This window comes from Schistocerca cancellata, chromosome 2, assembly GCF_023864275.1.
Source record: "Schistocerca cancellata isolate TAMUIC-IGC-003103 chromosome 2, iqSchCanc2.1, whole genome shotgun sequence".
In the NCBI taxonomy this organism is placed as follows: Eukaryota; Metazoa; Arthropoda; class Insecta; order Orthoptera; family Acrididae; genus Schistocerca; species Schistocerca cancellata.
This window is the reverse complement of record NC_064627.1, coordinates 1100392167-1100407190: the sequence shown is the minus strand read 5'-3', so window position 1 is coordinate 1100407190 and position 15024 is coordinate 1100392167. Positions and strand designations below refer to the sequence as shown.

The 15024-nt window shown below is 47.6% G+C and overlaps 1 protein-coding gene across 1 annotated transcript in view; it reads left to right on the top strand.

Moving 5' to 3' along the window:
* The window catches only part of LOC126161254 (reversion-inducing cysteine-rich protein with Kazal motifs-like), a 480526-nt gene that overhangs the window by 425292 nt on the left and 40210 nt on the right, over positions 1–15024 (top strand). The window contains exon 14 of the mRNA XM_049916994.1: positions 1530–1687. Coding sequence (XP_049772951.1) covers positions 1530–1687 — 158 coding nt within the window. The remainder of the gene's footprint in view (positions 1–1529; positions 1688–15024) is intronic.

Genomic DNA, 15024 nt, shown 5'->3' with positions numbered 1-15024 from the left:
CCCTTTCCTCCCTCTTTACCGACAAATTAACTTCGGTGACGATTGCTTTTCCCAAATTTCCATTAGGTACACGCGCTTTAATTTTTCACTGTCATTAAGGTCGATAAGTAAGGGGGATGGAACAGTACAAAGTGTCATATTGAATGGACCGATTTTTTTCCGTGGATGTCGAGTTAATTTCAGTCTTGATGTTGCCACAGGGAGTACTGGAAGTGGATAGTTTACTCTCGCTATCGTCCGATGTGAGAATTCCTCGCTACCTGGATTGGAATCATTCGCCGACCGAGATGTCATCGCTTACAAGACCTGGCATTGTGGAATAGATGCTAAGACCCAATCTAGACCTAGTTATGTGTATAGGAATATGCCTTTTACAGGGTTATTACAAATGATTGAAGCGATTTCACAGCTCTGCAATAACTTTATTATTTGAGATATTTTCACAATGCTTTGCACACACATACAAAAACTCAAAAAGTTTTTTTAGGCATTCACAAATGTTCGATATGTGCCCCTTTAGTGATTCGGCAGACATCAAGCCGATAATCAAGTTCCTCCCACACTCGGCTCAGCATGTCCCCATCAATGAGTTCGAAAGCATCGTTGATGCGAGCTCGCAGTTCTGGCACGTTTCTTGCTAGAGGAGGTTTAAACACTCATTCTTTCACATAACCCCACAGAAAAAAATCGCATGGGGTTAAGCCGGGAGAGCGTGGAGGCCATGACATGAATTGCTGATCGTGATCTCCACCACGACCGATCCATCGGTTTTCCAATCTCCTGTTTAAGAACTGCGGAACAGCATGATGGAAGTGCGTTGGAGCACCATCCTGTTGAAAGATGAAGTCGGTGCTGTCGGTCTCCAGTTGTGGCATGAGCCAATTTTCCAGCATGTTCTGATACACGTGTTCAACCGTTTCTTCGCTCACTGCAGGCCGACCCGTTGATTTCCCCTTAGAGAGGCATCCAGAAGCTTTAAACTGCGCATACCGTCGCCGAATGGAGTTAGCAGTTGGTGGATCTTTGTTGAACTTCGTCCTGAAGTGTCGTTGCACTGTTATGACTGACTGATGTGAGTGCATTTCAAGCACGACATACGCTTTCTCGGCTCCTGTCGCCATTTTGTCTCACTGCGCCCTCGAGCGCTCTGGCGCCAGAAACCTGAAGTGCGGCTTCAGCCGAACAAAACTTTATGAGTTTTTCTACGTATCTGTAGTGTGTCGTGACCATATGTCAATGAATGGAGCTACAGTGAATTTATGAAATCGCTTCAATCATTTGTAGTAGCCCTGTACATTGTATACCCGCTCTTGTCGTAAAGTTAGTAATGATGAAAAAATACATCCATCTCTCCCACACTTAACCTACAACACCTACGACCAGAAAATCTGGTTACAAGAAGATGAGTGTTCAGCACCGAACTTGTGCCGTAGCCTAGGAGTCCCACCAAACGATACACGCGAGGCAGTCTAGTGAGTGTCTCGCATTCGTGCTCCCTGTGTGCTGAGACGGGGTGTCCGGTGTTGCAGGTGTGCGGGCGCCGGCGACGGCGAACTGGAGGCTGGCGCGTGCCCGGAGCGTGACCCCTGCTCGCGGCACGCGTGCCCCCGCGGCCAGCACTGCGTGCCGCTGCGCAGGGCGTGCCTGGAAGGAGCGCCGCGCCACGCCTGCCGACAGCACCACTGCGGTCAGTAGCCGCCGCCGATGCGCTGCCGTAGCTCTCCAGTGTGAATCTGCTGCACTGCAGCGGAATGTCAGCTGGTCTTGGAATTCTCTTGCAGATTACACCTAAGTCCTGCACTGGGACTCAAACCCTACACTTTGACCTTCGCTGGCAATGCTTTCAGAAAGTGATCTGTCCAGGGATGTATCTCGACGTTTGATCCGAGTCACTGGTAATCGTGGTCTGGGTATACAAGCGAAGAAGGAAGTTAGATCGAGATTAACGTCCCAGCGGTAGACAGGCTGCTAGAGATGGAGCACAAGCTCGAATTTTGTCGAGGATGGGAAAGAAAATCGGCTGTGCCCTTCCAAAGGAACTATCCTGGCATTTAGGGAACTCATAGTGAACCTAAATCTGGCTGTGAGCTGATGTTGAAATTCTCTTGCAGATTAAACCTAAGTCCTGCACTGGGACTCAACCCCTACACTTTGACCTTCGCTGGCAATGCTCTCAGAAAGTGATTTGTCCAGGGATGTACCTCGACGTGATGTACCTCGACGTTTGATCCGAGTCAGACAGTGAATGTTTTCTAGTTGTAATCATGGTCTGGGTATACAAGGGAAGAAGGAAGTTAGATTGAGTTTAACGTCCCAATGACTTACAGGTTACCAGAGACAGAGCACAAGCTCGAATATTGTGTAGGATGGGAAAGAAAATCGGACGTGCCGTTTCAAAGGAACTATCCTGGCATTTAGGCAACTCATGGAAAACCTAAATCTGGATGGCCAGACATAGTTTTCAACCGTCGTCCTCCTAAAACACGTCCAGTGTATTAACCACTGCACCACCTCGCTCAGTGTCTAGGTATACAGTCCTTCAATAGAAATGAGTATGTTCCGAGTCTCATGTTCTATACCAATAGACAGGTGGCTTACTTTCTTTCTGTCTTTCACTTACGCCATAGTCCTGCAGCGATGGCAGGGTCGGCGTGGTTACAACGGATTTGGCAAGGTTAGTTTTATGGGTGGCTGGATGCCCTTCCGGCCGCCACCCCATACCGCCCGGTATGGAATAAGTGTACCCCAGTTGCCCGCATCTAGTGTAAATCGTGAAATACTGCGAACGTGTTTCAAATGTCTGCGACGCGTGTAACTGAGGCGCAACGTGGTGACCAGCCCAGTATTCACCTAGCGCGATGTGGAAAACCGCCTAAAAACCACACCCGGGCTGGCCGGCACACCAGCCCTCGTCGTTAATCCGCCGGGCGGATTCGATCCGGGGCTGGTGCGCCTACCCGAGTCCATGAAACAGCGCCTTAGCGCTCTCGGCTACCCTGGCGGGTAGACAGGTAGCTACGGTATTTATATTTAATACAGGGTTATTCATAAGTACCTACACGGTTTCAGAGGGCGATTCCATGAAATAAATATTCAACTAAAAATGAATTTTTAATACCATTTTGTTTAAATTGGTCTAAAATATATAAAAGAATTTCTCCTAGGCCCATACAGGCAATCCTCATTAATAATTGTGAGCATGTAATAGCTATGAAAATTCTTGTAAGATTTAAAACGGAAAACGTACAGTACATGCAGTAGGTAACAGTGAAGAGGTAAATTATTCATGCACCAGGCGGTATTTAAAGCCATAGTAAGGTAGTGAACTACACTCCTGGAAATGGAAAAAAGAACACATTGACACCGGTGTGTCAGACCCACCATACTTGCTCCGGACACTGCGAGAGGGCTGTACAAGCAATGATCACACGCACGGCACAGCGGACACACCAGGAACCGCGGTGTTGGCCGTCGAATGGCGCTAGCTGCGCAGCATTTGTGCACCGCCGCCGTCAGTGTCAGCCAGTTTGCCGTGGCATACGGAGCTCCATCGCAGTCTTTAACACTGGTAGCATGCCGCGACAGCGTGGACGTGAACAGTATGTGCAGTTGACGGACTTTGAGCGAGGGCGTATAGTGGGCATGCGGGAGGCCAGGTGGACGTACCGCCGAATTGCTCAACACGTGGGGCGTGAGGTCTCCACAGTACATCGATGTTGTCGCCAGTGGTCGGCGGAAGGTGCACGTGCCCGTCGACCTGGGACCGGACCGCAGCGACGCACGGATGCACGCCAAGACCGTAGGATCCTACGCAGTGCCATAGGGGACCGCACCGCCACTTCCCAGCAAATTAGGGACACTGTTGCTCCTGGGATATCGGCGAGGACCATTCGCAACCGTCTCCATGAAGCTGGGCTACGGTCCCGCACACCGTTAGGCCGTCTTCCGCTCACGCCCCAACATCGTGCAGCCCGCCTCCAGTGGTGTCGCGACAGGCGTGAATGGAGGGACTAATGGAGACGTGTCGTCTTCAGCGATGAGAGTCGCTTCTGCCTTGGTGCCAATGATGGTCGTATGCGTGTTTGGCGCCGTGCAAGTGAGCGCCACAATCAGGACTGCATACGACCGAGGCACACAGGGCCAACACCCGGCATCATGGTGTGGGGAGCGATCTCCTACACTGGCCGTACACCACTGGTGATCGTCGAGGGGACACTGAATAGTGCACGGTACATCCAAACCGTCATCGAACCCATCGTTCTACCATTCCTAGACCGGCAAGGGAACTTGCTGTTCCAACAGGACAATGCACGTCCGCATGTATCCCGTGCCACCCAACGTGCTCTAGAAGGTGTAAGTCAACTACCCTGGCCAGCAAGGTCTCCGGATCTGTCCCCCATTGAGCATGTTTGGGACTGGATGAAGCGTCGTCTCACGCGGTCTGCACGTCCAGCACGAACGCTGGTCCAACTGAGGCGCCAGGTGGAAATGGCAGGGCAAGCCGTTCCACAGGACTACATCCAGCATCTCTACGATCGTCTCCATGGGAGAATAGCAGCCTGCATTGCTGCGAAAGGTGGATATACACTGTACTAGTGCCGACATTGTGCATGCTCTGTTGCCTGTGTCTATGTGCCTGTGGTTCTGTCAGTGTGATCATGTGATGTATCTGACCCCAGGAATGTGACAATAAAGTTTCCCCTTCCTAGGACAATGAATTCACGGTGTTCTTATTTCAATTTCCAGGAGTGTATTTATGCATCGCTTATGTATTGCATGTGCCCCACGTGTTTCAGGTCAGAGCTAATTAATATTCTCATAGTTATTACAAGCTGACAGTCAGAATTTTTAGGGCTCTGAATGACTTTAGGAATCTGTAGCGGACTACGAGAAATTATTTCATACTTTCCGTAAAAAGATCTCCCACTTCAGGTACATGTTGAAAAAGTCTATATTAGAATAAGTGGGAGATCGACAATGCGAGATTCACCGAATACAAACAGGACTGCAGGGTGGGACAGGTTGGAAAGTTGCCCGGCGGAGCACGTTCTGTGTGAGACCCACCACATAGTGACACTGGCCAACACATAAGTTCTTGCTGTAGAGAAGAAGTGTCACACCCACCTGTTCATGGAAGCTACAGAAATACACAAAAGTGTCAGTAGCATCAACAAAAAAGAAGAAAGCATGTAGGAAAGTGGATCATGGATTCCCATACTGCAGTTACCGACCGTTGCAGGTAGCAACAGGAGAACTGCAGCAGTAATGACCACGGAAAAGAACTCAGATGTTGGCGCGCCAGGTACATACAATAATCTGCACCACGAACTCGACTCCAGTCCACCACGAGCAGTGGAGGGTGAAGCATTGAAAACGCCAGCGAGTCGTGCTGGCGAAACGTCAGAATAATCACAAACAAACGTCGGGTGAAGAACGCGAGACAGAAACCAACAGGCAATTTGGGTCTCCTGCTCCATCTGGCAGACTGGTGCAGCAACCGTATGTGGACTATTTTTGGATAACACAGTCTTCGTTGCAGAAATATTGCTAATGACCTGTTTAGCCTGTGTTGGGTGTCATCAGATTACCTACAGAAGGAATGATGGGAAAATAATACGTGAAACTTCCTGGCAGATGAAAACTGTGTGCCCGACCGAGACTCGAACTCGGGACCTTTGCCTTTCGCGAGCAAGTGCTCTACCATCTGAGCTACCGAAGCACGACTCACGCCCGGTACTCACAGCTTTACTTCTGCCGGTATCCATTCTCCTACCTTCCAAACTTTACAGAAGCTCTCCTGCGAACCTTGCATAACTAGCACTCCTGAAAGAAAGGATATAGCGGAGACATGGCTTGGCCACAGCCTGGGGGATGTTTCCAGAATGAGATTTTCACTCTGCAGCGGAGTGTGCGCTGATATGAAACTTCCTGGCAGATTAAAACTTTGTGCCCGACCGAGATTCGAACTCGGGACCTTTGCCTTTCGCGGGCAAGTGCTCTACCATCTGAGCTACCGAAGCACGACTTACGGCCGGTACTCACAGCTTCACTTCTGCCAGAGTGAAAATCTCATTCTGGAAACATCCCCCAGGCTATGGCTAAGCCATGTCTCCGCTATATCCTTTTTTTCAGGAGTGCTAGTTCTGCAAGGTTCGCAGGAGAGAGTCTGTAAAGTTTGGAAGGTAGGAGACGAGATACTGGCAGAAGTAAAGCTGTGAGTACCGGGCGTGAGTCGTGCTTCGGTAGCTCAGATGGTAGAGCACTTACCCGCGAAAGGCAAAGGTCCCGTGATCGAGTCTCGGTCGGGCACACAGTTTTAATCTGCCAGGAAGTTTCATATCAGCGCACACTCCGCTGCAGAGCGAAAATCTCATTCTGGAAAATAATAGGTGTTGCAGCGGCCCCTTATTGTTAGAGGGCCCGCACAATCGACATGCAAGATGGGTAGCCGACCCCTTTTCAGGAGCGCGGTGAGAAACATCGCCAGCGGACAGAATCATTAACAGACTTTCCAAATAAACACGGAACTACTTCTCAAGACAACATGTGACAGTGTTCCACGAATCAGAACTCATATGACTTATGTAGCACTCCGCCAACCTGGCTTTGTAAGCACGCCTAGGCCGTCAGGTCGGCAGTGTTTAGCAACCGCTAGGAACAGATCTCGCCAGTAATTACACCGGCCCTAGTATTGTATTCACTCGGTGTAGCATTGTAGTAGCACGTTGTATTTTGCATTGTGTAGAGTAGATTTTGGTCAGTCTTCCATTGTCTTCGTTCCTTATTTGGTTTGCCACCACAAGAGTTGTGGGTTTTCTTGCTGTTCTTGCATTTAAAACAGTGTATGCCAAGAAGGCGCTTCTTTGTTTATTTGTAATAAAGAGTGTTCAAACTGACCGTTAGTTCTTTTTCCTGCAGACCGCAGGACACAACAATAGGTAAGGTACGGTCCTATACCGAAAGGCTGTAATATTTTATGTAAAGAATTTTTTACAAACCATGGCTCGAAAGTCATTCGTTCAACTGTTCTGCTGTGGAATAAGCACATGTTCAGACAGAGCTATCACGGAAATTTGCTTATACAGTCAACACGAATTGATAAACAAACCTTAAAAAGAAAAAATAAATCATACATTTTGGTCTGAAAAAGACCGTATACGAGGGTCGTCCAGAAACTAAGTTCCGATCTGTCACGATATGGAAACTACAGTGAAAACCAGAAACGTTTTATTTGCGACAGTTAGTTACATCTCCCACCTACTTCTCTACATAGTCGCCGCTCCAACGTCAAGTTTTGTTATATTGTTGTATCAACTTCCCAATATCCTGGTCATAAAAAGCAGCCGCCTATGCTTTTGGCCAGTTATCTGCACTGGCCTGCAGCTCGTTGTCCGTGGAAAAATTTTGTCTTCATAGCCAGCGGTTCTTGTGAGCAGAGATGGGACCCAGGGGGAGCCAATTACGGACTGTATTGTGGGTGGTCAGACACTCCTCATCGGAAACGCTGCAGGAGCGTCTTCGTTACCCCTGCAGTGTGCGGCCGAGAATTGGCATGAAGAAGGAACTGCTCGACAGTTGTGTTATGTGGGCTGCATGACACAGGCGAAATCTCTAACCAGGCCCTCACACGTGGTGGGAGACGCTATTCCCTATGCATCTTTAAGTGCTCACTGTTCACTCAAAACTGAAAAGACCAAAGTCACACTATCGATTTGCGTACTAGAGACACTGCCCAACACATCTGTGCAAAGCTTCACCGGATTTTCTCTGTGGTTTCCATTTCTCGACCGATCGGAACTTACTTTCTGGACAACCCTCGTATTAATGATACAGTTTTATTTAAATAATTATTCTCTGCTAATATCTTGTGTGTGTGAATTTTTTTAGTTAGTTTCGAACATTTTGATGCGATTACAACAGAAACATGTGGCACATTCCATGTTCATTTTGTCTTCCCCTGACTCAGCCAACATATTGCTTTCTCCTACGAAAGTCTCGTGAAAATACCAAGGAGTTAGAAATTAGATAAAGATTTGAGCTATACAAAGGCTTATCAGGAATCGTTATTTTCGAGAACCATTCGCGACTACCACAGAATAAGAGATAAAAGGCAGTGGTGTGCGAAGCATCCTCTTCCACTCACCAGTCAAGAAAATGAGTTGTAATCCCTTGTCTTCCTGTTCTTAGCTACACTGAAAGATAGAAGTCCTTAGCTCACCGAGAAATGCCGGGGATAAGCAAAGTACCCTTCGCCGTGCACCGGACAAAAAAGCAAGTTAATATTGCATTATGGTTTACGTATGAGATATGTTCAAAATTTCTCTTCTCTCGCTCTATGGGAGCTTAGTTTAAATCAACTGCAAAACTGGTACCGTACAGACAGATAAGAAAACGACTTAATAGAAATGTCGTAAAATAACGTATCAGTGGAAGAGGCATCTTACCAAATTTAGATTCGTAACGCACAGCATAGTGCAGTAGGGGAAGACGTGGCCAATGATTTCATATTTTTCTTCACGGCTCTTGCACTGCCATCTGTTGTGTGAAGAACATTCGGTACTGTCGAAGTCTGTCGACTGATAACATCCTTATTCTTTGCCTAAAGTATGATGTAAAGCCTTACGATCAACTGGAAAATTATTTGTGATCATTTGCATTGTAAAATTTTCAAATATTGTCATTAATGCAAACATTATTGCTATACATTCTACAAAACACACGTTATATAATGCAACAAAAGAATCTTCAGCTTCCATGTTCGAACTTGCTTAGAACAAACTCTTGCCTTGAAATCTGTGAATTTATTTCATCATTAATAATGCACTGTGCCTGAACTGCAATAGATCGATGTGTCTAATGCCTATTCTTTGGCAACTTGACACTCAGATACGAGGGGTCTGATTTCGTGAGGCTGTTGATATGGGGGTGGTAACTCAAGTTCAAAGCTGCCCCTCGTCTTCATTCTTTGTTCTCTTTTAATATAAGTTTCTGTGAAATTCTTTATGCAAAATACTGCTTCATGGCACACTTCGAAATCATCTCTGTTAGTGGAAGATGTCCATTTAGCACACAGGGATCCCTCTGTAGAAAAACAGAATGAAGTGACTATTTATTCGATTTCTAGTTGGAAGTGCAGTAACGCACACAGCATTTCTTTCTCGTCTGAAAAAGATTCACAAGAAAAACGTTTATATGTTATGCGGATATGTGCAATAAAAAATGATACAGAATGAGATATTCACTCTGCAGCGGAATGTGCGCTGATATGATACTTCCTGGCAGATTAAAACTGTATTCAGGACTGAGACTTGAACTCGGGACCTTTGCCTTTCACGGGCAAGTGCTCTGCTGACAGAGTCACCCAAGCACGACTCACGACCCGTTCTCACAGCTTCAATTCTGCCAGTACCTCGTCTCCTTTGCAGAAGAGCTTCTGTGAAGTTTCGAAGGTAGGAAACGAGATACTGGCAGAACTGATGCTGTGAGGACAGGTCGTGAGTCGTACTTGAGTAACTCAGTCATTAGAGCACTTGCCCGCGAAAGGCAAGGGTGCCGAGTCCAAGTCTCGGTCCGGCACACAGTTTCAATTTGCCAGGAAGTTTCAGAAATGCTACATCTTGCAGTATCAGCTGCACAGATTTAAGATTTTAATTGGAATTAAAAACCTGTAGCAAATATCCTTTTCCATGTTGTGCAATAATTTATTGTGACTGTGTAACGCAGTTTTGACCGAATGATGTAAGTACAGGGTTATTACAAATGATTGAAGCGATTTCACAGCTCTACAATAACTTTATTATTTGAGATATTTTCACAATGCTTTGCACACACATACAAAAACTCAAAAAGTTTTTTAGTCATTCACAAATGTTCGATATGTGCCCCTTTAGTGATTCGGCAGACATCAAGCCGATAATCAAGTTCCTCCCGCACTCGGCGCAGCAAGTCCCGATCAATGAGTTCGAAAGCATCGTTGATGCGAACTCTCAGTTCTGGCACGTTTCTTGGTAGAGGAGGTTTAAACACTGAATCTTTCACATAACCCCACAGAAAGAAATCGCATGGGGTTAAGTCGGGAGAGCGTGGAGGCCATGACATGAATTGCTGATCATGATCTCCACCACGACTGATCCATCGGTTTTCCAATTTGCTGTTTAAGAAATGACGAACATCATAATGGAAGTGCGGTGGAGCACCATCTTGTTGAAAGAAGAAGTCGGCGCTGTCGGTCTCCAGTTGTGGCATGAGCCAATTTTCCGCGGGCTACGCGTGAAACTTTCCCGCTCGCGTTCAACCGTTTCTTCACTCACTGCAGGCCGTCCCGTTGATTTCCCCTTACAGAGGCATCCAGAAGCTTTAAACTGCGCATACCATCGCCGAATGGAGTTAGCAGTTGGTGGATCTTTGTTGAACTTCGTCCTGAAGTGTCGTTGCACTGTTATGACTGACTGATGTGAGTGCATTTCAAGCACGACATACGCTTTCTCGGCTCCTGTCGCCATTTTGTCTCACTGCGCTCTCGAGCGCTCTGACGGCAGAAACCTGAAGTACGGCTTCAGCCGAACAAAACTTTATGAGTTTTTCTACGTATCTGTAGTGTGTCGTGACCATATGTCAATGAATGGAGCTACAGTGAATTTATGAAATCGCTTCAATCATTTGTAATAGCCCTGTATATGAAGCAAAATTTTAACAGTTCCTCCTCTTTGCAGTTTGACTTAAAGTATTATGAATAGTAAAAGAAAGTGAAAGTATTTTAGTATTCCACTGTGACTTAAGTTTCATGGTATAAATATCCGTCAAATAAACCCCCACATGAAAACAGGAAAATCCCAATAACACGTACCATCGTTCGGTGTGTTCTCTGTCTCATTGCTGAAGTCCTCAATCTTCCACCTTCACTGTACGTAACAATATTGCACATATATCATTTTTGGACCAGCCGCATCATATTTAAGAATTTCAGCACAAGAAGTGATACACTGTTTTTATTGGGTTGTCACAAAGAATGCTCGGGAACACGCATCCCCGTAGCAATGCTGCGACAGAGTGGTTGCCTGTCTGTTTGCTTACGCAGTGACGTGTACAATAGAGATAAATAAGGCTGATCTATTTCGTAAACAGACTGTTTATTGTCTGCAGTATACACCATTATTGCCGACAATATATTGACATTTCTCTGAAACCTTATAAATACCATTCTTCCAAAATGTGGGGGTTTTCAGGTTGATGAACTCTTCGAGGTTCAGTCTGCAGTCCTTCAAGGAAGTAAGACGTTTGCCATTCAGGAAATTCTGCACGGAACGGAATAGAAGATAGTCGGAAGCGGCAGTGTCTGGCGAGGAAGGCGGTTGAGGTCACATATCCCACTCATAGCAACGCATCGTTTGATGGGGCACCGTAGAGATATGTCGTTTGGCGTTGTCGTGGTGAAAGACGACATCGTGTCTCAGGTCTTGTCGTTTCTCATCAATGGCTATCCTGAGACGATCCAACTGCGAACCGTATTTCTCGGACGAAGTTCGCAATGCAGGCCGCCTTTGCAGTACCACCAGATGTGCAGCAGAACCTTTCTCGGATGCAGCACTGGTTTAGGAACCAATTTGGTGGCTGTCCTGCCTTGTGCCACGATTTCCTCCTCCGGGCATTGTTTTACACTTCTCATCTCCAGTTACCAGCCGTTCCGGAAAAGGAACATCCTGTATGCGTGTTCATAAGGAGTCACAGATGGACACCCGTTGAATCAAATTCGCTTCACTCATTTTCTAAGGAGCACATAGATCTCGAATATTTACGTAACCCAGCTTCTTCAAGTTCCTGGCTACAGTAGCTTGAACGACACTTAAGTCCAGTATCAACACCCGCGTTGTCATATGTGGTTTGCTGACTATCACGTTCAAATGGTTCAACTGGCTCTGAACACTATGGGATTTAACATCTGAGGCGATCAGTCCCCTAGAGCTTAGAACTACTTAAACCTAACTAACCTAAGGACCTCAAACACATCCATGCCCGAGGCAGGATTCGAACCTGCGACCGTAGCAGTCCCGCGGTTCCAGACTGAAGCGCCTAGAACCGCTCGGCCACAACGGCCGGCTGACTATCACGTCATTAAGCCTTTCCACGACCGTAACCGTTGGCCCTCCAGACCGAGATTTGTCTGATAGGGCAAGACTGACAGCTCGAAAACGACTGAACTACTTTTGACGTGCTTGGACCGTTATTGCATCGTGCCCATGTACAGCACAAATTTTATGTTGGAACTGTGAGACGGTTTTCCCCTTATGGTAGTAAACCAGAATATCATGCCGGAAATGTTCCATCTTGCTTTCTATAGCTTCTAAACACACGTTCACGCTGTTCCATGCAACGCCAGGCACAAACACACACACACACACACACACACACACATATATATATATATATATATATATATATATATATATATGAAGATGGTATCTGTTCTTTCGGACATATCCGAAAGAAGAGATACCTTCGTCATATATATATGTACAGTTAAGGTTCACCGGCCATTTGACTATCTTCTTCTGTGCAGATGCACCAACAGTGCCCGAAGTCTTACAGCAATCGGCAAAAAAGCCGCAAGGAATGAGTTTAATAGGCAGGGGCACTATGAATAAAGTGCGGGACAATAAGTTGGGAATGTGGGTCTAACGGTAGGCGTGCCAGAGATAAGTTACTGCAGTCGCACTATTCTCTGTGTCCTCGGTGGCTCAGGTGGATAGAGCATCTACCTTGTAAGCAGAAGATCCCGGTTACGGGTCCCGGCCTAGGCATACATTTTCAACTGTCCCCGTTGACTTATATCAACGCCTGTATGCAGCCTATGGTATTCATTTCATTGTTATTTGACACACACACACACTGACATATCCAGTAACGCATCAGGCTGTCGACCTCTAAGTCGTAGGGGCGGTTATGCAAATGTGTTCCGCCGGGAGGCTCGGCGGGTGCGGGGTTTGCAGGCGCAAGACGAACTTATGAGTCAACCTAATACACTCCTGGAAATGGAAAAAAGAACACATTGACACCGGTGTGTCAGACCCACCATACTTGCTCCGGACACTGCGAGAGGGCTGTACAAGCAATGATCACACGCACGGCACAGCGGACACACCAGGAACCGCGGTGTTGGCCGTCGAATGGCGCTAGCTGCGCAGCATTTGTGCACCGCCGCCGTCAGTGTCAGCCAGTTTGCCGTGGCATACGGAGCTCCATCGCAGTCTTTAACACTGGTAGCATGCCGCGACAGCGTCGACGTGAACCGTATGTGCAGTTGACGGACTTTGAGCGAGGGCGTATAGTGGGCATGCGGGAGGCCGGGTGGACGTACCGCCGAATTGCTCAACACGTGGGGCCACGTGGGGCGTGAGGTCTCCACAGTACATCGATGTTGTCGCCAGTGGTCGGCGGAAGGTGCACGTGCCCGTCGACCTGGGACCGGACCGCAGCGACGCACGGATGCACGCCAAGACCGTAGGATCCTACGCAGTGCCGTAGGGGACCGCACCGCCACTTCCCAGCAAATTAGGGACACTGTTGCTCCTGGGGTATCGGCGAGGACCATTCGCAACCGTCTCCATGAAGCTGGGCTACGGTCCCGCACACCGTTAGGCCGTCTTCCGCTCACGCTCCAACATCGTGCAGCCCGCCTCCAGTGGTGTCGCTACAGGCGTGAATGGAGGGACGAATGGAGACGTGTCGTCTTCAGCGATGAGAGTCGCTTCTGCCTTGGTGCCAATGATGGTCGTATGCGTGTTTGGCGCCGTGCAGGTGAACGCCACAATCAGGACTGCATACGACCGAGGCACACAGGGCCAACACCCGGCATCATAGTGTGGGGAGCGATCTCCTACACTGGCCGTACACCACTGGTGATCGTCGAGGGGACACTGAATAGTGCACGGTACATCCAAACCGTCATCGAACCCATCGTTCTACCATTCCTAGACCGGCAAGGGAACTTGCTGTTCCAACAGGACAATGCACGTCCGCATGTATCCCGTGCCACCCAACGTGCTCTAGAAGGTGTAAGTCAACTACCCTGGCCAGCAAGATCTCCGGATCTGTCCCCCATTGAGCATGTTTGGGACTGGATGAAGCGTCGTCTCACGCGGTCTGCACGTCCAGCACGAACGCTGGTCCAACTGAGGCGCCAGGTGGAAATGGCATGGCAAGCCGTTCCACAGGACTACGTCCAGCATCTCTACGATCGTCTCCATGGGAGAATAGCAGCCTACATTGCTACGGAAGGTGGATATACACTGTACTAGTGCCGACATTGTGCATGCTCTGTTGCCTGTGTCTATGTGCCTGTGGTTCTGTCAGTGTGATCATGTGATGTATCTGACCCCAGGAATGTGTCAATAAAGTTTCCCCTTCCTGGGACAATGAATTCACGATGTTCTTATTTCAATTTCCAGGAGTGTATTTTTCCTGTCTATATATATGTAACTTTAAAGAATTAAATACAGTGACACTTCCTGGCAGATTAAAACTGTGTGCCGGACCGAGACTCGAACTCGGGACCTTTGCCTTTCGCGGGCAAGTGCTCTACCAACTGAGCTACCCAAGCACGACTCTGCAACGTTCGCAGGAGGGCTTCTGTGAAGCCTGGAAGGTAGGAGACGAGGTACTGGCGCAATTAAAGTTGTGAGGACGGGGCGTGAGTCGTGCTTGGGTAGCTCAGGTGGTAGAGCACTTGCCCGCGGAAGGCAAAGGTCCTGAGTTCGAGTCTCGGTCCGGCACACAGTTTTAATCTGCCAGGAAGTTTCATATCAGCGCACACTCCGCTGTAGTGTGAAAATTTCATTCCAAATACAGTGACAGGTTGAAGGATCGTATAGTTCCTACAATTTAAAATGTTTTCCTAACAGTTCCTTATTTTCTTCAAAAAATAAACGTACATTTTGTATTTTGGTATCGTATTTAGGTCTCTTTTCCCTATTAAGAATATGTAAAGTGTCGAGTGATTCAAGATGATGTTGGTTTGTTACAGGAGAT